General features: G+C 38.3%; 1 protein-coding gene across 1 annotated transcript; it reads right to left on the reverse strand.

The window, feature by feature from the left end:
- Positions 1-14525: 14525 nt before the first annotated feature.
- On the reverse strand, positions 14526-18410 carry LOC135157071 (uncharacterized protein K02A2.6-like). Its single transcript, XM_064111554.1, has one exon. The coding sequence runs from the start codon at positions 18408-18410 to the stop codon at positions 14526-14528; it is 3885 nt and encodes a 1294-aa protein (XP_063967624.1).
- Positions 18411-22876: the final 4466 nt, after the last annotated feature.

The following is a 22876-nucleotide window of genomic DNA, read 5'->3' on the forward strand; positions in this document are numbered from 1 at the left end:
TTATGCACTGTTGACCTAAGTTGGGGGATAGAAAAGGGTCTGTAAACAAAAACCCAGCATGAAATGTATTGTGGTGTCAGGTTATCAATGGACAAGTAAACAAAGCAATTTTTTCTATAATTCTGTTTTTGACCAGTAGCAAGTGAATCTCTTTGAACAAAGGAAACACATGATCATACTTTCTGGCCGTTGAAATGGTACCGACTGCTCGATTCTGAATATGCTGTAGTGACTATTATCTAAGCGGCTGAACACCAGTTCAAAGTGTCCCCAAGTGGTTATAAATACGAAGTAAAAATTAAAGGTCCCAGTACAAAACCCTGAGGAACGCCATATTGCAACCCTTGACCCTTTTTTTCTTAATGGCTACCGACCGCGATTCGTTTTAAAGGCAAGGTCAGTATGTCAAAGGTAGTTCAGATTTTGATTTCTTGACTCTAAAACCCCCAAATAAATATTTTGAACAACTCTCTATCAAAATGGAATCACCCCGTAAAGTTGTCATTTTTCAAAATGACAGGCAGCTGTCAGTTTGATTTTTTCATGGCGATAATCTCTGATTAGGCGGTCAAGTTTAGGTCAGTTAACTGTGTGGACTTAAGATTTTAATTTCCTAACCTAAAAAATCTCCATGTTGCTATTTTAAAAACTCATTTATAGCACAAATGAACCCAAATTCCTTTTTTTCAAACTGGCCACCACCAGCCACTCTGGATATTTTAATTATATCATAGTCAATCTCTGTTCAGGAGGTCAAGATCACTTCAACTCATCAAATAGACTTAAGATTTTGATTTCCTTTTCCCTATAAAACTCATTCTTTATAATATTTTTATCAGCTTTATAGCAATATCCACCCAAAATTTCTTTTTAAAATGGTTTCCGGCAGCCATTTCAAAGCTTTTATACGAATTTCATGGTCAATTTTTCTTCATACAATTAATTGTCCAGAAACACATTATACATGAATGTGATTGGCAAATTTATTTTATTCCATTAACGTTTAGCTTTAAAATATAGACATTTGTGACCCTTAAATTGGCAGCCACTTTGGAGTTTGAAGTTGGGGTAATTCAATTCAGCAAATAGATGTCACATATCAATCTCTTGAAAACTTTACCCCTAAATCAATATTTCTGTCAGATTACTAGGCCAAATGGCCCAAAATATTCTCAAAATGGTCTCTAGCTGAATTCTCCCTAATTTCACAAACCCTTAGAAATATTGGCATACTGGCTATTTTTTTTTTAATTTATTAGAGCACAAATGGTCAAAAAAAGATCTTTACACTCCACATTCCTCACTTGAACCTAGGAAGTGATTCGCTAGGTCCATAGGAGAGCTTGTGCGTCACAGACTGTAGATGGTTGGACCATTGGGTGACCCTTTGATTGTGAGCAGAGCCATCAAGGGATTCAGTCAAGTGAATGAAGCTACATCTTGTTTTGAATCTCTTTTTGGCAGGTTCATAGTTAAAAGGTGGATGATGAGGGTGATCTTCTTGCTTGTTTTTTCCACCTTTGCTGGCACCTATCTTCTAATGTGTAAATGGGCAATACCACACAGTAGGTAGAGATCATCTGCTCTTGTTTTGTCGCAGCCAGTAATTGCTCTGCAAGCAGCATTCAGGGCTGTATCAATCATTGCAGCATGTGATGACCGAAAACGGATGGGGACTGCATACTCAGCAGTCTAGTAGCATAGAGCAAGAGCTGTCGCACGGATGGTTTTGGCATCTGTTCCCATTTTATGTTGGCAAGCTCCTTCAGGATGCTGTTCCTTGCTCAAACTTAAAGAGAAATGCCAGTAGTTGCAGTAAACACCGATTTCATGAGAAAGTCTGTAAAACCAGGCTTAATTGTCAGTATATCATCGAGGATCTAGATCTGGTACAGTTACATAAACTGAACTTTGTGAAATCTTGAAATCTACGTTGAAAAATGTTCACACTGAGGATCACCAACACAGATAGGCACACGTGGGACAGTGTATTATTATTACTGGAATAAAGACCCGACGGAAGTGACCGAATCCGCGCTTATTTTGCTTATTTCTCAGCAATTACACAATTTCTTCCAGAATCCTTTGGCACATATTTTTTATTCATACAAACAGACACTTGGGTGGTCATTATATTAGATTCTGTAAAAAGTCATTTTGAGATCGTTACCAAAACTGGAATTTATCTTTAAGCCTTTGTCTTGGAAACATTGTCTTTGTAGGTAAGGGAAATGTCTAGGGTGACGTCAAGGTAGATTGGCTTACTGGTGTGTTCCAACCATTTTCTATACCATCTGAACCTTAGTTACTGGTCTGCATCTCTGTTTTTTAGGTGAAAAGCACTGAGTTGTGTTTTTTCTGGATTTGCCCAGAGATGATTTGCAGCGTAGTAAGGAGTCAGGCCTACCAGAGCATTGCTGAGTGCTTTTTCATCTCTTCAGAGGACTGTTTCTGTGAAGCAATGCAAATGTCATCAGCGTACAGGTAGCTCTCATTATTTGGTGGATTGGTTGGTCATTTATGTAGATGCTAAAGAGTGGGACGAAAGAGTGGGACGATGATTCTTCCTTGTGGGAGACCTTTTGTGTGTCAGCCTTCTGCTACTGAAACCACTGAGATGCACAAAAACTGCTGATTTGAGAGCATGCTCTGAATCATCTGTGTCAGCTTAAGCCTTCCTTTGTCATCTCAAAGACTTTCCTTGTGAGTATTCGATGATTGTGTCATAAGCTGTAATGAGGTCAACAAAGGCTGCTCCAGTTATCAACCCTTTCTCGAAGCCATCTTCAATGTACTGTGCCAGATTCAGCAGTTGACTAGTACAGGACTTTCCTGGCCTAAATCCTGCCTGTTCTGGAATGAGGAGCTCATTCACCAAGGGAGCAATGTGGTTGAGTAGGAGCCTTTCAAAGATCTTGTATGTGTGACAAAGCAGAGATATGGGCCGGTAGCTCTTTGCATTGGCTGGTTTTCTGCCTGGCTTGAGTAAGGCAACTACCCTTGATTTCCTCAATAAGTTTGGCATTGTGCTTTCACTCAGACAGTAGTTTAGCGTGTCAAGCAGCCGTTGCAACAGGTCCAAGATGTTTCATCTGCTCACAGATCGAGGACATCATCCAATCCAGCTGCCTTGCTGATCTTCATTGCTTTGATAGCATTGCACAAGTCGTTCATGCTGAAAGGTCTTGTGAACTCAGATGACTCTTGGCAGGCTGTCCGCACACTTTTAGGTTGGATCTTCGCGGGTAATTATGAGGGTTACCTTGGCTGTTCACTAGAAGCTGGTTGGCCACTTGGGACCTAGATTGGGACTTTGTAGAGTCTTTCCCAAGGATCCGAATCTGCATGGTGTTTCTGCCGGCCCTGAGTATAGCTTGTACGGCATTCTTGTGGAATATTCTTCCTTGATGATTTCTTCAGCAGCTCAAAAAATATGTCGTAATGAGTAGGGAGTGCAGGGAGGTTCTGAAGATATGTATCCAGATCTATGCCAAACTGCTCAGTTTACTTTCTTCAGGTTGAAAGTCTGCAGAAGGGAACTTTGCGAGGAGTGATGTTTACCACGGCATCAGGCCATTTGCAACATTGATATTTATCATATAAAATTAAATTATTTAACCACTATCAAAGCAGCAGCAACAAGAATATCAAGTTTAGCAACCTACGTGTATACTTTGGCGGAAATGAAAGAAAAATCAGACTCTACATATTTTTATTAAAACTTTTCTGGTGTAAAATGAGCCGTTACCATGACAACAGGCAATTTGCAACATTGATATTTATTAATAAAATCAAGCATTCCCAAGGGAACATCAATTTTTATCATTCTAATGAATTCATGCAGAATAATTACGTAATTTTGGTTTTGTTTTTGGTTTTGGTCATGTAGAATTGTAGATCACGAATTTTGCAAATTTTATACAGAGCGAATGAAGCTGCGCGACATTTTATTCGTTATTAAAAAATAAAGGAAAATTGGATATAAAGCTTAATGGTGAGCAACTCAAACAAGTTTGTAAGGTATTTAGGTGTTGAAGTTGACAATAATCTCATATAGTAGAGCGGATAAGCCGAACAATTGTGCAAATTATGACTAAAGCATGAAACTTTCACAAGTATAACTATATGCCGTAAGATTTATTTTTAAGATGGGAGGTAAATTTTTAAATGCCATTTTCGGCCGTTGCCATGGCAACGGATTAATTTCTCCAAAATAACATTCATTCCCATGTAAATGGTAAATAAACATGATATAGATGACCAAAATGACAATTTTCAGGCTCCCAATTGAATACATATGAAATTCAGAAATATTCAAGATCACCAAGATAGTTCCAATTGGTCCGTTGCCATGGCAACGGCTTGTATTTCCCCAGAAAAATAAAAATTTTGATTAAAAAAAGTTGTAGAATATGATTTAGCTTATTTCCCTCTAGAAAGGTAAAAATATTGATAAAAATGTAGAATACATGTATGATCATCATTCCATTTTCCCTAATTTTAAGGTACTAATCGAGATATGTTTGTGACTAAAGTTATAAATATAACATCTTAAGCCATTGCCATGGCAACCAGATAACATCTAATTAAAAAAAAACATGGATGACAAGATTATGGACAGGTGAAAAATACAATGAAAATTAACTTAATGTACATGCCTAAGGTTTGACCTACTCAATTAATTTCGGAGAAAATAATACAGTGAGTGTTCTGCATGAACTAATTAGAGTGATAAACATTGATGTTGCCTTGGTAATACTTGAATTCAACGATAAATATCAATGTTCCAAATGGCCTGTTGCCATATCAACGGATTATTTGCCCAAGAAAAGTACCAGTTTTGATTGAAAAAAGGACTGTATAATCTGATTTTTCTTTCATTTCCCCTAGTTTTAGGGTAAGAATGGATATGTTTGCTGTTAACATGCAAGTAACATCTAAAATTATTGTCATGGCAACCAAATAACATCTAATTTAAAAAAAAATAACATGGTTGACATGATAATGGACAGGTGGAAAATGCAATTTATAACAATTAACACAAGGTTTGACCCAGTCATTTAATTTTGAACAAAGATTACAGTGTTTCGCATAAGTTCGTTAGAATGATGAAATTTGAGGTTGCCTTGGTATTGCTTGGATTTAATGATAAATATCAATGCTGCATATAGCCCGTTGCCATGGCAACGACTACTTTTTTCCCCAAGAAAAGTACCAAATATGATCGAAAAACAGTTTAGAATCTGCATTTGCGAAGTTGGCTCAGTCGGTAACGCGTCTGCCCGTCGAACCAAAGATCGTGGGTTCGAGTCCACCCCGGGCGGATGACTGAAGCCAGTGCGTTGTGTGTAAACGTCTCTCCCATGTTTCATAGATGCAGGCTATGTTACAGTGGAAAACACTCCGTCCCTCGGATAGGACGTTAAATGGAGGCCCCGTGTAGAGGAGAATCGCCACCTTTGCACGTTAAGAACCCACTGCACTATTCGAATAAGAGTAGGGGGAAACCCCGGTGTAGTGGTCCACCTGCATTCCCCCAGTTATCGGGAGGAGAGACCTGCGGGTCACAGTTCTGTGTGCGCGCCCTTGTAGGCGACCCAGATTGGCTGGCTCCTCCAATGCGCCTTTGAATGTCTTTGACAGATACATGGCGCTATACAAATGCTGTGCATCATCATCATCATCATATAAAATTTCCCCTAATTTTGGGGTGCAAAGCATAGATAATTATGTTTGCTGTTGATATACAAATAACTTAAGCCATTGCGATGACAACCAAATAACATCTAATTTAAGTGGCTTAATTTGGTTTCTATGCAATGGTTTTAAGGGTGAAGTAGTACATTGGGACTAGTTACAAGGACAGCCAGCGGTCTGAGGTGTCCAAAACCCTAAGACGGCTTCCAAAATGGAGTTTGAAATGGCTGTTGATATATAAATGGACATTTCATATCCGTCTGGGATATATGATTTTGGTGTCTAGAACATGGTTTCAATGGTCAAATAATACACTATGACAAGTTAAACGGACAGTCAGTTGTCAAGTATATCAAAAAATCCAAGATGGCTTCCAAAAATGGGGTCTAAAATTGCTGTTGCTGCATTAAAAAACTTAGTTTGTTTAATATCCTGGAATATGTTTATGCCATGGTTAAATGGGTCAAATAATACATTGGGACAAGTTACAAGGACAGTCAGTGGTCAAGTATGTCCAGAAATCCAAGGTGACTTCAAAAAATGTTACTAACAAATGGACATATTTCGTGTAATATCTGCCAAGGGCATATTATTTTGATATCTAAACCATGGTTTTAAAAGTCAGTAAATACACCATGTACATTGGAGCAAGTTACAAGGACAGTCAGTAATCCAGTATGTCTAAACATCCAAGATGGCTTCCAACAATATTGGAGTCTAATCGCAGTCTGTTACTTAAAAATTGACATAGTTCATTTAAAATCCACCAAGGAAAAATGATTTTGGTGTTCACACTTTGGTTTCAAGGTTTAAAAAATACCTTTAGACTGGTTACAATGATATCCAGTTGTCCATTTTTACCTAAAAAATCCAAGAGGGTTTTCAAAATGGCATCTAAAATGACTTCTATCGATCAAAAATTATCAGAGTTCATATAACATCCACCTTTGAGAAACATTTTTGGTGTCTACACTGTGGTATGAAGGGTCCACTATTACATTAGGACAAGTAACAAGGATGGTTAGTTTTCAATTTTGTCAAAAATCCAAGGTAGATTCTAAAATTACATAAAAATGGGTGCTGTTACCAACTCTTATCTGCTTGCATTTTGAATGTAGGCACCAAAATTACTTCTCACAACTGGATATTATATCCACTTCAAAGAAACAATCGTCATTTTAGAACCCATTTATGGAAGCAATCTTGGATTCTCAGGCAAAATGGACAATTGTAACCAGTCCCAAAGTATCATTTGATCCTTAAAACCCTAGTGTAGACATAAAAATAACACCCCATGTGTATTTTTAATGTACTATGTCCACTTTTAAGTAACATTAAAACCCTCATTTTTCAAGCCATCTTTGAATTTTTCGACACAATAATGACATCTGACTGTCCTTTCAACTTAACGAAATGTACAGTATTACTTGACCCTTTAAATTCTAGTGTAGCCACCAAAACCATATCCCCAATGTATATTATTAATGAAGTATATGTCCATATTGAAGTAACAACAGTCAATTTAGACCCCATTTTGGAGGCCATCTTTGATTTTTTAACATACCATTCCACTGACTGTCCTTGTAACTTGTTCTAATACATTAAACCATGGTTTTATGATAATGGTTTAGACATTAAAATCATATTCCCCAGACAGATATTTTGTATTGAGGGAGAGTGGAAATACTCTCATTTATTTCTTTCAATAATATATACATGTAAAAACATGCAAATATCATACATTATTTTGAACATAAATATACAAATATAATCATGAAACATTAAGATGAGATTTTTGAAAAAAAAAATAATAATGAAAGAAAAAGGTATCCCAAAAAGCCTCAAAGGCTTGCAAAAAGGGAAACCAAGAATAAAAACATAAGAGTGGTTATAGAAAATGATTTACAAATAGAACAGAGTACCGAAATGCGTCGCCACAACAGTAATATTAGAGTTTGATTGCAATGATCGGCGGGCACGTCGTCAGTACTTTCTTTCAAACCAAGACACTGACGACATGCCAGCCGGTCACTAAGTGAATCATTAAGAAAAAACAAACAAGAAAATGAGGCTGCGTTTGAAAAATGCAAGCAACCGGTCTGAGAGGGATAAAGAAAAAGAATACTGTTGCGACGCCACACTCCGGTCCTCTAAAATGCCGAGTGGAAAATTGTTTAACGGTTATTTAGGTTGGAGAGGAAGAATTTTTTCAATCGTTTTTTAAAAGTGAATTAAATTGTGTGTGTTGAATTTCAGGAGGCAAGGAATTCCAAATAATGGGGCCAAGATGACGGACTGACTTTGAGAGATTATTGGTTTCTGTTTTTTCTGTTTTCCAGAGGTGAAAGTTGGTTGACTGTCGGGTAGAATAAGAATGAACATTCACATTTAAACAAAACATTTGAGTTAGATAGGGAGGGAGACGTTTGGTAAAAAACTTTTGCATCAATGAAGCAACCGATAATTTGTTAGAGTCATACACATTCAATGTTAAAAAACGGCGAAATAAGGGTAGGGAAGAAGCTAGGTAATGGGCATTTGCACATATGCGAAGGGCTTTCTTTTGTAGGCGATATATTCTTAATAACTTAGAAGCATGTAGAGAAGCCCATACCACATTATAATACAAAATATGAGGCAATATAAAGGCATTATACATTGTAAATAAAAGTTTGAGTGGTAATATATGCTTAACATTATTCATAATACCAGTTATTTTATATATTTTCGTACTTATTGTATTAATGTGAGAATCCCATGTAAGAAACTCATCTAATTGTACGCCCAGGTATGTAAAAGTAAAACATTGTTCTATTTCGGACCTGTTCAGAAACAGTTTAAAGCTAGAGTAGTCTAATCTTTTATTTTGCTTATTTCTGAAAATCACAAATTTTGTTTTCAAAATTTTCAATGACAATTTATTACAAACAAGCCAGTCATAAACAAAAAATTTGAACAAACTATGTCCTAGTTTATTATTTGACTCTTGAAACGATGGTTTAGACACCAGAATCACATCTGACAGGCAGATATAGAATGAGCTATGTCAATTTTTAAGTAACAACAGTCAATGTTAGACCCCATTTTTGTTAGCCATCTTGCCTTTTTTAACATACCAGACCACTGACTGTCCTTGTAACTTGTCCTAATGCATCACTTGACCCTTTAAACTATGGTTTAGACACCAAAATCATATTCCCCAGACAGATAATGAACAAACTATGTTTATTTGTAAGCAACATTATACATTGTTTTACACCTTTTTTGAAGCCATATTGTAAGTTTGGACATACTAGACCACTGACTGTCCGTGTAGCTCGTCCTAATGTATTATTGGCCTTTGAAATCGTAGTTTAGACACCAAAATCATATCTCAAAGGTGAATATAAAATGAGCTATTCCATTCAGCAGCCATTTTAGAATCATTTTTGGAAGCCATATTGGATTTTCGGACATACCTGACTGTCGTTTTAACTTGTCCTAATATTATTAGACTCTTGAAACCAATGATTTAGACACCAAAATCACATCCCCCAGGCCAATATGAAATGAGCTACGTCCGCTTTAGGTATATATCAGCAACCATTTTAGATTCAATTTGTTGAAGCCATCTTAGGTTTTTGGACATTCCAGACCACTGGCTGTCCCTGTAACTTGACCAATGTACTACTTGATCCTTAAAACCAATGAATAGAAACCAAAATAAAGCCATTTTATCAAGTAATGGATGAATTGTGGATTTTTAGCCTACGGCAGCCAGTGAGGGCACCATCTTGGATTTTTCTGTTACCCTGGAGTGCTTAAGTTCTTTTCAACCTTTCAACCAGTAAAGGGTATTTAAATAAATTTAAATATTTTAATAAGTCTACTCATCATGTAAGATAACCAGTGAATAGATTACACTTCATGTTGAAAATATTCATAATTATGTTACTTTAAAAATTATCACAGTATTTCAAAATCAGTAGTGTAATTTTGAGGGGTCAGATATGACGTATCAAGCAAAATTTATTTTAAAAAGTTGTCAGCGAGCCCAGCGAAAGAGTAAAACTTTCGAAATTGTTAATTACCAAAATATAATTTTGTAAAAGATTTTCGGTATAGTATTGGTAAAATAATTATATTTCGTCCATCTCTCTTTCACTTTCTCTTTATTTTTTTCTTGGTAATGATTTTTTGGGGGAGTAGGGTTGCAAAATTCCCGGGAATTTTCTTGATGGAAAGTTTCCATGGGAATAAACGGGAATTTTGTGGGAATTTTTGAATTTTCTGCAATTTTCAGTAATTTTCAAAAGTAACAATTTACCTCCCATCTTTAAAATAAATCTTACGGCATATACTTATACTTGTGAAAGTTTCATGCTTTAGTCAAAATTTGCACAATTGTTGTGATTTTTGGAGCTTATCCGCTCTACTAATATGGAATGTTCATGTCAAACATCTTTGTACATCAATTATCATTTATGTTACATGCTTTAAGACATTGAAGTTCAACTTTTAAACCAAATATACTGAATACTTTATATAAAACAAACTACTCAGCCATGTATAGATTATTCCTTTTCTGTTTGGGGGAATTGTTCATTGAAAAACGGGGAACTTATCATATGACTGCAAAGACGACCGGTACGTATAGTAAAGAGTAATGAAGGAAAATTGTTTTCTATTAGTTGTACAGATTTAAAGAAGAAACTGAAATGGCAATCTTTTGATCCAAGGAGGGATTATTTCTTATGTATTTAAGCTTACCAATGTATATATGGCCGTGCACCTATTAGACTTTGTAATGATATTGAACTATCTATTGATAGACATGGAATGTATGCCCGTAATGGTAATTCACTGAATGCTGTATTAAAAAGCTAAATATTGAATGTTTCAAGCAATTCTTTAAATATAGTGCAATAAAGACATGGAACTCCTTGCCAAATGAACTACAGACTATTTCAAACCTCCTACATTTAAAGAGGTCGTACAAAAGCAAGTATTTTTTAAATTGACAGTAGACTGATTTTTATCCATATTATTGTGTAATTATAGTTAATTCTGTATTATATTGTTGCACTCCTTTCTTTCCTCTCTCTTTTTCTCTCCCCCTCTCTTTTTCTACTTCTATCATATACTTAACCGCAATATATTGTTCTCTCCTCTATTCATCTTCCTGCTCTTTCTTTTTTTTCTTTTTTTTTTGCAACTTTTTTTGTAAATTAAGTATACCCAGTATTTTTAACTTGAGTTTATATGCATTCTTATTGTTGTTTGATATTTTTAATGTAACAGGACCGTGTTGAAACAGTGTATTTTATCTTAACATGTTATCCTGTATAAACATGTTTTAATGAATAAAATAAATAAATAAGCCCCTACTAAGTGGGGTCTGGGGAAAAGCCCCCAGTAGCTTTAGATATTTAGCCAAAGTAATGATTAAGACCGTTATTGCATAAAATTTAGCGAGCTCATAATACAATTTTGTATGCAGTCCATCTTTCTTCAATCCACGGCAGCCCGGTCGTGTTATTAAGTTCTTCTTCCTTTTTTTTTTCTTGTCCCTTTTCTTCTTTCTTTATCCGCTTTTGTTTGCAATTTTGCCATCTTTTAATTAATTTCCCTTTCTTAATCATGCTAATGTATTAGTAAGGCTATTTCGGAATGTTTTTTTTTTCTTTCTCACATGCCCTTCTTTCGTTCCCTTTCCCACTTTCATTCCGTTTCTCATTTCTTTAATGTTTTTTTTCATAGTTTTCTTTTCACTTTTCTCTTTCCCTTTCCTTTTTCCTCTTTTTCTCTTTTTCCCCTTCCCTTTCTTTGTCCCTCCCTTTTTTCCCCCCCGTTAAAAATATTCCCAGTGAAATCAGCCAGGGAATGTTACGCCACTGGGCGTTCCTTACCTTCCCTCTCGTAATTTAATTTACCATAACACATCTGTTAGTGATTTATGTAATTCCACAATTTGCTCTCATAAACATGCAGTTCAATATTCTCGATTTTTATCGTGCTAAAATTTCATTTATCTTCCTTTTGTATTGATTGTAATTATAATTGTTTTATTGCTTCAATTTGTTTATTTCTATGCTGTATTCTTTATATACCATTAGATGCAGTCTTTATTTACAGTTGTGTGTACATTTGATGTCTTTTATACAGGACCAAGGTGAAAAACGGTGTTTTGATCTGTTATCCATGTTTAAATATAAATGAATAGAAATAAATTACATATTTTCATCTCATGCTGTGCGCTTGCATTAATTGATCTGTGATGTACCTTTTTCTCATCATGTATTCCATAAAGTTCTCAAATATCAATTTTCTGGTCTGACTGTCAAAACTTATAATAGCTAGTGATGCGCACTCGCATTATGATTAGAGAGATATGTATACTTCTATATGAATGAACAAATTACTTAAACTCATATTATCATGTCAAATTTTGAAATTTTGGCTCTCAATTTGAGTTCGCATCATGTATTAACCCATGCATCCAATTCATTAATACTAAAGTGCTTAAAATGTCTGGGTTTCAGTGCTTAATATCAAGTAATTTCGCATTCTCATTATACCTATTAGATTATTAGATGAGATATCCTTTTCATGAATTAATTATTCTTTAAATTGACAGTTATTTAGATCGGAATATTAACGACTTTAGCTCGCCCTTAGGAAGAGGAATAGGAAGGTATTCATCACTATCATTTTCACATGATGAAAAAAAAACATGTGCTTCGAATGTCCAGATCGTAAGGTAACAAACAGTTCGCTCTCCGTGATCGCACAATTTAATAGGTATAATATGTCTACATAGTGCGTGAAATTGTGCTTAAATTTACCCTTTTTCAGATCAAAATATCATAAATTTTTTGCTAGCAATTCGCGCTCGCATTATTGATATTTAGGAAGATGCCCTTCCATTTCATAATGAATAGAAATGTCCATAGAATGCCCAGATTCTAGTATAAATGTAAAAAAAGACCTCGCCCTTTGCCCCCTAGCTAGTTTTTTTTTTAACGTGCTTGAATTATCCCACATCAGATCAGAATATCAAAAGTTTTCTGCTAGCGTTTTCATCCAAACACCAAGGTCCAATCTGGACTATTACGAAATATGAATAGTGTTCCATTTTCAGGTCGGTCTAAATCTAAAAAAATAGTTTCCACTCGCGCTCGCATACATTGGTTAGTTACATATACATGTATATCCTGTTCACGATCACAAAAAGTGCTTAGAAAGTCCAGTTTTATAATAAAGAGTTATAAATCTGGTCGAGACGTTTCACAACCACTGTTGGCTTCATCAGGCGAATGAACACCAGGCACGTCTTTCCACATTAAGATCGGTAGACCATAAGGGGCGGGAAGTTAGTCTCGTGAGAGACGACTTTGAACTTTCCGGAGAATCCCAGAAAGTGCAATGCCTGAGTGAACCCAATAGCATATAAGCTAGGGCAGAGTATGTAGCTAGTAGAGTAGTTTGTGAGTTGTACCTGACCCGGTGACTAAAACCAAGTTGTCTGATTTGCCGCCGGTGTGAGCCATGGCCTGGTAGAGAATACTCCCCGCCGAGGAGACCTGGATAAGCCAATATCTTCATCCATCGTTGGTTGCACTCTTCTACTATTTAACCAGCCAAAGGCTTCTGCTGCAGTGACCAAGGCAGCATCGCTGTTACTCCAGATCTAGCTTAAGGCCCCCTCACATCTAACCGAATTGCCTGAAATATGCCTTGCAATGGCTGGCGGAAGGCATTTTTTAAGAAATCGCTTTCAATGGTAACTGATTGTTATGTTCTTGTGTTGTGGTTCTTAAAGGGATACATAATAATGAGATAATAGCACAGCGATGTAGAGTAGTGTCTGCCATTTAATGTTACGGCATCTTGCTCTCTCTCGCGCATGCGTACAAGGCTGCTCATGAAGCTTGCGTCGTTAGTCTTCAGTTCATACATCACATTCCTCCCCTTTTAATTGGGAGCATATCCTGCTTCATTTCAACTGGCTAATGTAATACATTCACTACCCATGTATAACACTAAATGCAACAAGTAACACTGTATAACTTGTAACCAGATAACAGTAATACTAAACTAGGCATGCTATGCTAAACTTCGCCATAATACTTTGCTTACTCAACAATTAACCATAATCAATTAAACATACATGGCTATTTCAAACTAACCTCTTTGAATATACTTCATCCTAAATCTCACTTTATAAAGAAATAGCTACAGGTGGCATTTTACTTCATTGGGTTATCTGTTAATTGTTCACTAGCATAAACTGTGTGACTCTTATCACATGAATCAGGATATAATAATAATGTAATCCTTAAGACTGTATCATATACTAAACCTTACCAATAAGTTTGCATAATTGTGTTTGCATCAATGAATAATGTCTCGTGAATGACTCCAAATACAATTTTCACGACTCATATAACGGCTAAAATCTAAATCTCAGACTAGTTTACTATATACAATGCGAGTTATGTGCTTTTCATATTTCTCCAATAAACAAACTTTCAAAATTACAACACTTGTGATTGTCATTATTTTCCTCTATATCAAATTGAAAGGTAACACTATTTATCTCTGCCTATAGAACTTCATTCTTCTCTCCACCCTCTATTTTTTTTTTCATTCAACTATCAAATTGAATTACCAATTTATAACATACCACTTTCCTTTTCTTTACAAATTAGTATCAATACCAACTAAAAGCCTTCTAACGTGGCTATAAGTGTTTCTCCAAACTGTATATCTAACAACTATTTACAATCATGTTAATAGCTTTTCCTTTTTTTTTTCTTTTTTTTTTTTAGCTGCTATCGTGTATAGCTTTAATGATATACAATGAAATCTCTTAACTTTGAGGGTGTCTTTGACTTCCGGGTGGACATTCGTCTTTCTGACATGACCTTAGAATTTGGCATGTTTGGCATGACAGCTCCATCAGAATCACTTAGTGACTCTGTTTGGACCTGCTGTGACATGGCTGTAGTATCAGCGTTACTCTGTTCAGTGTTTGAAATTAAAGATTCGCTAGTACTAGGTGCCATATTGGGATTTTCTGTTGTCTGGCTTGGATACTGCGTCTGTTGAATCAGAATCTCTGGTTGTAGATTGGTGTTCTGATCAGGCATTTCTTCCTTGTCATGATCATTTCCATGCGATAGAGTGTAAAGTCTAATGTGATCCACATGGCGGCGTACCTCTCTACCATCCTGTAACTCTATCACGTACATGAATTCATTGAGTGTTTCGGTTACTATTCCTCTGAGCCAAGTTGGTCCGGCTGCAAAGTTCTTCACCAGAACAGTATCATTCAACTTGAACTGTCTCATCTTTGAGCGCTTGTCTGCCGCCTGTTTCATTGCAGATTGCTGCTTCTGAACCGACTTGTGCAGGTTCGGACGGACATGATCCATTCTACTTCTAATCCTCCTTTTGAACATTAGTTCACTTGGTGTTTTCATGGTAGTTCCTTGTGGAGTTATCCGATAGGTCATCAGGAATACTTGGATGCGCATCTCCAATGATGTTCCACTGGTTTTCTTCACTCCACTTTTCAAGGTTTGCACAGCCCTTTCCGCAAGGCCATTGCTGGAAGGGTGTTTTGGGGCTGTTTGCACATGTTCTACATTGTTGTTGAACAGGAAGTTCGAAAAGTCTTCAGAGACAAACTGGGTGCCGTTGTCACTTACGACTGTTTCTGGAATACCATACGTTGCAAAAATGCGTCGCATGGCAGTGACTGTAGCAGCTGCAGTGGCGTGTGCTAGTCTAATAGCTTCAATCCACTTGGTGTAGGCGTCAACAACAATCAGCACGTTCTGGTTATCGATGTAGGCGTAATCGATGTGGATCCTACTCCAGGGTCTTTCTGGGAACTCCCATGGGTGGATAGGGGCAGGTGGTGGGCTTCGCTGGTGCTCCTGACAAGTTGTACAGGTCTTCACCTTCTCTTCCAACATTTTGTCGATGCCTGGCCACCATACAAAGGATCGTGCAAGTGCTTTCATTTTGACTATGCCTGGATGAGTCCCATGAAGTTCATCAAGGATCCTTTGTCTCATTTGCGTGTTGTCTGGAATGACCACTCTATGCCCCCATAATATGATGTCTTCCTCAATCGAGAGTTCCTCCTTCTTCTGCGCAAAGGCTTTGAGCTCTGGTGGAACGTTCTTGGGGTTTGGCCATCCATTCATCACATAGGCTGTCACTCTTGCGAGAACAGGATCTCTTTTGGTGATTCTTCTGACTTCATCGGCTTCAACTGGTCTTGTGTCAATATCCAGCATGTTGATTTGAACTGGCGGCTGCTCATCTAGCTCTGCAAGACTCTGATGCGACCACACTGTTTGATCATCTGCCAAGGGTAGGCGTGATAGGGCGTCTGCATTCTGGTGCTGTTTACCTTCCTTGTATATGATGTCATAGTCGTAGGCTGAGAGGATCATATGCCACCTGGCTAACCGTGCAGAGGCCATGGGGCTTGCAGGTTTGGTGTCACCGAATATGCCTAACAGCGGCTTGTGGTCTGTGACGATTGTAAATCGTCTTCCGTACAGGTACTTGTGAAATTTCTTTACACCGAAAATGACAGAGAGTCCTTCTTTTTCATATTGGGCGTAATTTGCTTCACTTCTGGTGAGCGTGCGTGATGCAAATGAAATGAGCTGCTCTAGACCGTCTGTTCCTACATGGCTGAGGACTACACCTAGACCATAGGGGCTTGCATCACATTGCAACAACAAAGGCTTACTGGGGTCGTAGTGTGTCAACACTGTGTCACTCTGAACCAGTTCCTTTGACTTCTGGAAGGCTCTTTCTTGGTCTCCTCCCCACTTCAGGTTTGGATCTGCTTTGTTCCGGTCTCCCTGCTTCTTTGGCACTGAAGCATACTCTGCCTTCAACAGTGTTATTAGTGGGGCGATCTCTTTGGTCAAATTTGGTATAAACTTCCGATAGTAGCCCAGAAGTCCTAGGTATGCCTGTAGTTGACTCTGGTTCTGTGGTCTTGGAGTCTTCTTCATGGCTTCTATCTTGTCCGGGAGTGGGCTAACTCCATGTTGATCCAGCTTGTGGCCAAGGAACTCCACCGAGTCCATCATGAACTCACACTTTTCCCTTTTCAGTCCATTACTCTCTAGGCAATGCAGTACAGCTTGCAAGTTGGCAATGTGTTCTTCATCTGTCTTCCCGCTAACTATAATATCATCTAGGTACGGACGACACATTGGTATGTCAGCTAAGAGTGACTCCATTGCTCTTTGGAAGAGCGCAGGGGCTGTGGCTATACCAAAGGGTAACCTAGTGTACTGAAAAAGTCCTCTGTGTGTATTTACTGTGGTGTACTTCCTTGCTTGTTCATCAAGTTCTATCTGGTGGTATGCATGTGAAAGGTCAAGCTTGCTGAACTGTTGACCTCCACCTAAGTCCTGGAGCATATCCTGGAGCGAAGGAATTGGGTACCGTTCCACCCTTAGAACTTTATTTGCTGTCAACTTATAGTTGCCACAGATGCGGACTTTACCATTTGGTTTCTTCACCACTACGATAGGACATGCGTAATCAGCAAACTTCACCGGCTCAATCACGCCTTGGTCCTGTAGCTCATCGATGGCTTCGTCAATTTTCTGGCGCATTGCATATGGGACTGGTGCAGCTTTGTAGAACCTGGCTTTATCCCCATCATCTTGAGGATGCACCTTTGCCTGGTAGCCTTCAAGTTTACCAACTTTTGAACAGTCAAACACTTGCTTGTGCTTCACTAACATGTCTTGTAAGGTAGTTTGTATCTTATGCACGGTTACTGGATTGTTGGAAACATGTGTTTGAAGGTTGAGGCGATTCTGTAGGAATCTGTAGATTCCTTCTGGTGCGGCTTGCATCCAGTCTCGGCCCAGTAACGCAACACCTTTCTCAACTACAAGAAGTGTCAACTTCTTTGGTGGTTGGCTGGCATCAAACTTGACTTCTACCATTGCCTCACCAATGATGGGTACTGATGACTCTGTGTATGTTTTCAAGGAAACATTTGTTTGCTTCACATCAGCTCGATGTCCCAGTTTATGGAAATCCTGCTGCGACATCATTGTCCAGGGGCTTCCTGTGTCTATTTCTAAGTTAACTTGGATCCCATTTAGGCTTAGGCTAGTCTGGAACGGTTCACTGTACTTTGCCATCTTGTTTACCATTCCACCCCTAAGGTGTCTGAGTTCTCCACCAGGCATGTTTTCTGTCAATTCTGCACCTTCCTCACCATTCAAGTGGTTTGCAGATTTCTTTCTAGATCTGTATTGCTTGATCTTCTCACACTGGCAGCGGGTGTGACCCACTTGAGAACACTGATAGCATTTCTCATCCTCAAATCTACATGCTGACTGGACATGATCACCTGAACCACATCTCCAACATCTTGAGGCAGGTTTTTCCTGTTTCTTTTGGCTTGGCTTTTGCTGCAGGTCCTGCTTCTGTCTTTGATGTGTATTTTTACGCGATGAGGACACAATTGGTTTACGCTGGCTTCTGCCCTGCATCTTCTGAACTGTAGGTGACTCGGTCCCTTTACTCAATACCTTGAGCTTTTCAACATCTCTGTCTGCTACCTCCATAGCTGTGGCGGTCTGAAGTGCATGTTGTAAGGTTAGGGGTGACTCACTTAACAGCTTGCGTTGAATTGCGATATCCCGGCAACCCACTACTAAGCGGTCCCTAATCATGTTATCTAATTCTCTGAAATTACAGCCTTCGCCTAATTGGCGCAAATTTGCCACAAATTGCGGTATGGACTCATCTTGCTTTTGCACACAAGTGTAAAACCTATAGCGCTGAACAATTTCGGTAGGCTTTGGTACGAAGTGTGCGTGTTTTTGCATACTGTGTATGTTTGATCTATTGGTTTACTCGGCTGCAAGAGAGCTCTAAGAATGTGATAGCTCTTGCTACCAAGATTGGTCAGAAATATCGCCCTTCTTTTCCCATCTTCCTGTATATTGTTAGCATCAAACCATGCTTCTAGGAGTTCAAGCCATTCGTCAAAATTGTACCCATCACTCAGTTTGGGCACACTACCTATATGTTGGCTTGCCATAATTTTGTTTCATATGTTGTACAAAATCCAGCTGTTAACTTGATTGTGACTACACAATAGGTAGCTGTAACACTAAGTATATCTAGACTTATTGATCATAAATTATGATTTTTATCTTGCAATTGCGCGTAAGCAAAGCTTATTTTCTTAGTACATAATGCCTACAAAGCATTAATGTATACCTGAAACAAAGCTAGAACGACATATATAGTCCAACGATTGACAATACTATAACACTACACACAACTGGTATATGTGGGACTACTCCCGTGTCGTGGGGCTGCAGTTGTTCAATGGCATAGCAAATATAGGCACTGGGTCCTGGTCCTAATTGCTAAGTCTTTGACTATAATCGATCAACACTTTGGGCCTAAGTTAGTCCTACAACTGATTAGACCTGGTCCTGTTTTCTTAGACCTGGACCTTGTTTGGTCCTATAACTCAGAGACCCGGTCCTACTTTAGACCTGCTTTTTTAAACCTGGACCTTCTTGTTGGTCCTAATTTTCATAGGCCTGGTCCTACTTGCATAGTCTTAGACCAGTTGACTGGACCAACTTGCTATATGACTACGGCATAAACTCAGCTTAAGTTTATAGTTATTTACTCTATAAACATCAGACCTCAATTCAGTCTTGGGCTTGGTCCTGTTGGTTCTAGACCTAGATCTATAATTGCTATTTTAATGACCTAAATCCAAATAATACCTTATTGGACCAGTTTAACAACTCACCAGGGCATGTACGGTATTATGTTACATTAGACCAGATCTATGTTTCGACCAATTCTTTAGTCCAACACGTTGCAATTACAACCATATAATGTATTTTTGGACCTGGACTAATTTGTCTTAATCTTACCTTTAGTCTTAGATTAAGCTTCAGTTCATAATAAATAAATGCTGTGTTTATTATTATTCATAATAAGTCCATCAAAAAGTCTTATTCTTTAAGTCTTTGATGTTTTGTTTCTGTTTCATTCATTACATATGCAGCTTGGCTTGAATTTGTATTGCGTCTTCTTGGCACGACAACTTTGTCCTGGCTTGCACTTTGCAGACTCAAAACTTGCTTGGCTGGACTTGACTAATGACTGCAACACCGTCTGGGCTGAACCTGGCAAAAGAGGTCTCGGCTGGGTCCTCGGCTTGGTCCTTGGGCTCTGTTGCTTGCTGCTGGGCTGGGCTGCTTTGGAGACTTCGGGCTTGAAGTTGGCTCCAATTTGCTATGTCAATAGTCAAATGTCAACTACCAGTAACATCTAGGGCTAGGCAATAATTTACAACAATTGTCAATGTTATGCCTATGCTATGGGCTGTAGACACTACATAACTCGGTCTCAACATAGGCTGGCATGAGCGGTGTGAGGCTTCTGCAAAGCGTCCATTTCAACAAGCCACATTCATCCGTCATCCAAATTACGGCTAGACTGCGATTGACCGATCACACTATGCTTGCTTGCACTGCAGTGTATCAATGACAATGCAGTGTCCATGACAATATCCGCAGCCAATTTCCAAAAGCTATCCGGAATGCATGTCACTATAACTGGAAAACAAGTCCAATCTATACTCTCATTTTTATCCCTGCATCCTCGTCGCCAAATTGTTATGTTCTTGTGTTGTGGTTCTTAAAGGGATACATAATAATGAGATAATAGCACAGCGATGTAGAGTAGTGTCTGCCATTTAATGTTACGCCATCTTGCTCTCTCTCGCGCATGCGTACAAGGCTGCTCATGAAGCTTGCGTCGTTAGTCTTCAGTTCATACGGCAGTTTATAATCACTCGCGTCGCGTTCTGGTTCGTAATCACTCGCGTTTTGAATTTTTGGCGATTTTTTTTATTTCGGTGCGATTTTTTTTTAACGGTGTCTTCAATGGGACAGACATGCAGGGAAATTTGAGTTTCGTTTTAAGCCGGCAATTAAAGAATAGAAAACAAGCTTGATCCGCCCCAGACAGCTGGCATCAGTCTGTTTCGAGGAGTTTTTTTCAAACATTTTTTATTTTTTTTTTTAATTTCTCTGTATTTGGTGAGTGGAGCCAACGGAGTTCAGCGGAACAACCAACATAATAATTAATAGACACAAAGACCGAAGCTTTTGGTCAAGATCCGCCCCTGTGGCTGTGCGCGCTCTCACGGTAAAAATTCGCGCGACGATCAAAGCCAAGGTACCGTACCGTCCCGGTGCCTTCCTGAAAACAGAAGTTGTCGGCTACGTCATTTATCCAGGCCCCTTAAACAACTCCAAGCACGAGGTAACTCAGATTGAGTCAGAAATAATGGATTGGAAAACAGAAGACATGGCTTCAGGGAGTCACAGTAGGCTGGATACATATACATAAATAAAACATTGTGATCAACAACAAATATACACTTGTAAATACATTACAATACAAATTACAATACAGTGTAGATTTCTTGTCCTTGATAACCCCCAAATTTTTTCATATTTTTCACCCTGCAACGTCCTGCAAGATTAATGAAAATCCATTTTACCATTTTTAAATTTTGTTCAGTGCACCATCATTATATAAAAAAAACTTATATCACACACACACGATTATTTGTATAAAGGAACAATTTTGTTGGTCCCTCGGACTTCTTTATAACCAGAGTGCACTTTACTCCCCCTCCTACTTCTCTTTCTTCTCAGTCTTCTTTTTATTCCCATTATTATGTCATCTTATTCTTCTCCCTGTTCTTCTACTTCTCAATTTCTTCCCTTTCTCCTTATTGTTCATCTCCCTTCTCACTTCTTCCTTTTCTCTTCTCAGTCTTCCCCTTATTTTATCTTCTCTTTCTCTTCTTCTACATCCTCCCCTCAATTTTTTCTTTTTAGTTTCATTTTTACCCCCTTATGTCCTCCATCTTCTTTTTTCTTCTTCTACTTCTCCTCCTCCTTCCTTCTTGCTTTTCTTCTTCAGCACTTTTTTCCTCCCTGATTTTTACGTTAGTGTAGAATAATTCACAAAGAAAGGGAGAAGCAAATAAATAGTGATATTATGAAATTATAGCACCTCGCTATGCTTTATAAAGAATACCACAGACTTCAGGAAAATCCTCCAAAGGCAAAGCTAAATCGAGAGTAGCCTTTCCTCCTTTTTCTTCTTTATTCCTTTTCTCCTTTCTTTCTCCTTTTTTCCTTGCTTCTTTCTTTCTGTCTGTCTTGTTTTTCTTTCTCTTTTCTCCCTCTTTCCCTTCCTTTCTCCCCCCCCCCCTCTCTCTTTTTTTAGGGGGAGCCCCCCCCGCTTCCGCCGCCTATGGCTCTAAGATTTAAGATGTGGAATGTGATTATGTTAAAACAGTAGTCAAAATTTGCTTGTTATCTTAAAACAGTGGACGAGAACGTTTTATTTAAGGCACTTACCAGCTTAAAATAAAACGAAACTCGAATTTCAATTTCATTTTATTTTTCCAGTACGTTTGTCCCATTGAAGACACCGTTAGAAAAAAAATCGCACCGAAAAAAAAAAAAATCGCCAAAAATAAAAAACGCGTGTGATTACCAACCCGACGCGAGTGATTACGAACGCGAGTGAATATAATAAGCCGTTCATACATCACACTGATAGTAAATCATATTTACCCTTCGTGTTTGGGTTCGTACACCTGAACTTATGCTAAGTTCACGCCAACGGCGCTTTGATGGCACTTTAAAGCGGCGTGCAAAGCGGCGGCAAAGCGTAACAAAGCTTAATTAAAGCGTAAAGACCATGATAGAGCATAAGAAAGCTTTGACCAATTCGGGGCATTCGGCAAGAGCGCCAAAATTGTTTAAACTGTTTAAAAATTTCAAGCGATCTGTCACGGATTGCGTAAAGCGGGGAGAGCGTATTGAAGCTTATCAAAGCGTCACAAAGCCTAACAAAGTCGTAGGAAAGCTTAACAGAGTTTAAGAGAGCTTGGTTCAAAGCGGTGACAAAGCGGTTCAAAATGTGTTCCGTGTTCTCAATACGCTGCTGAACAGATCGCCGACCATTCTTCCTGCAGATACCTCAGCTACATCATTACCTGACAGATTTGCCTCCTTCTTCATCCAGAAAGTAGAAAGAATTAGATCAGATCTTCATGCAGGGAATGCGGCATCTCAAG

This window comes from Lytechinus pictus, chromosome 16 (assembly GCF_037042905.1).
Source record: "Lytechinus pictus isolate F3 Inbred chromosome 16, Lp3.0, whole genome shotgun sequence".
NCBI lineage: Eukaryota > Metazoa > Echinodermata > Echinoidea > Temnopleuroida > Toxopneustidae > Lytechinus > Lytechinus pictus.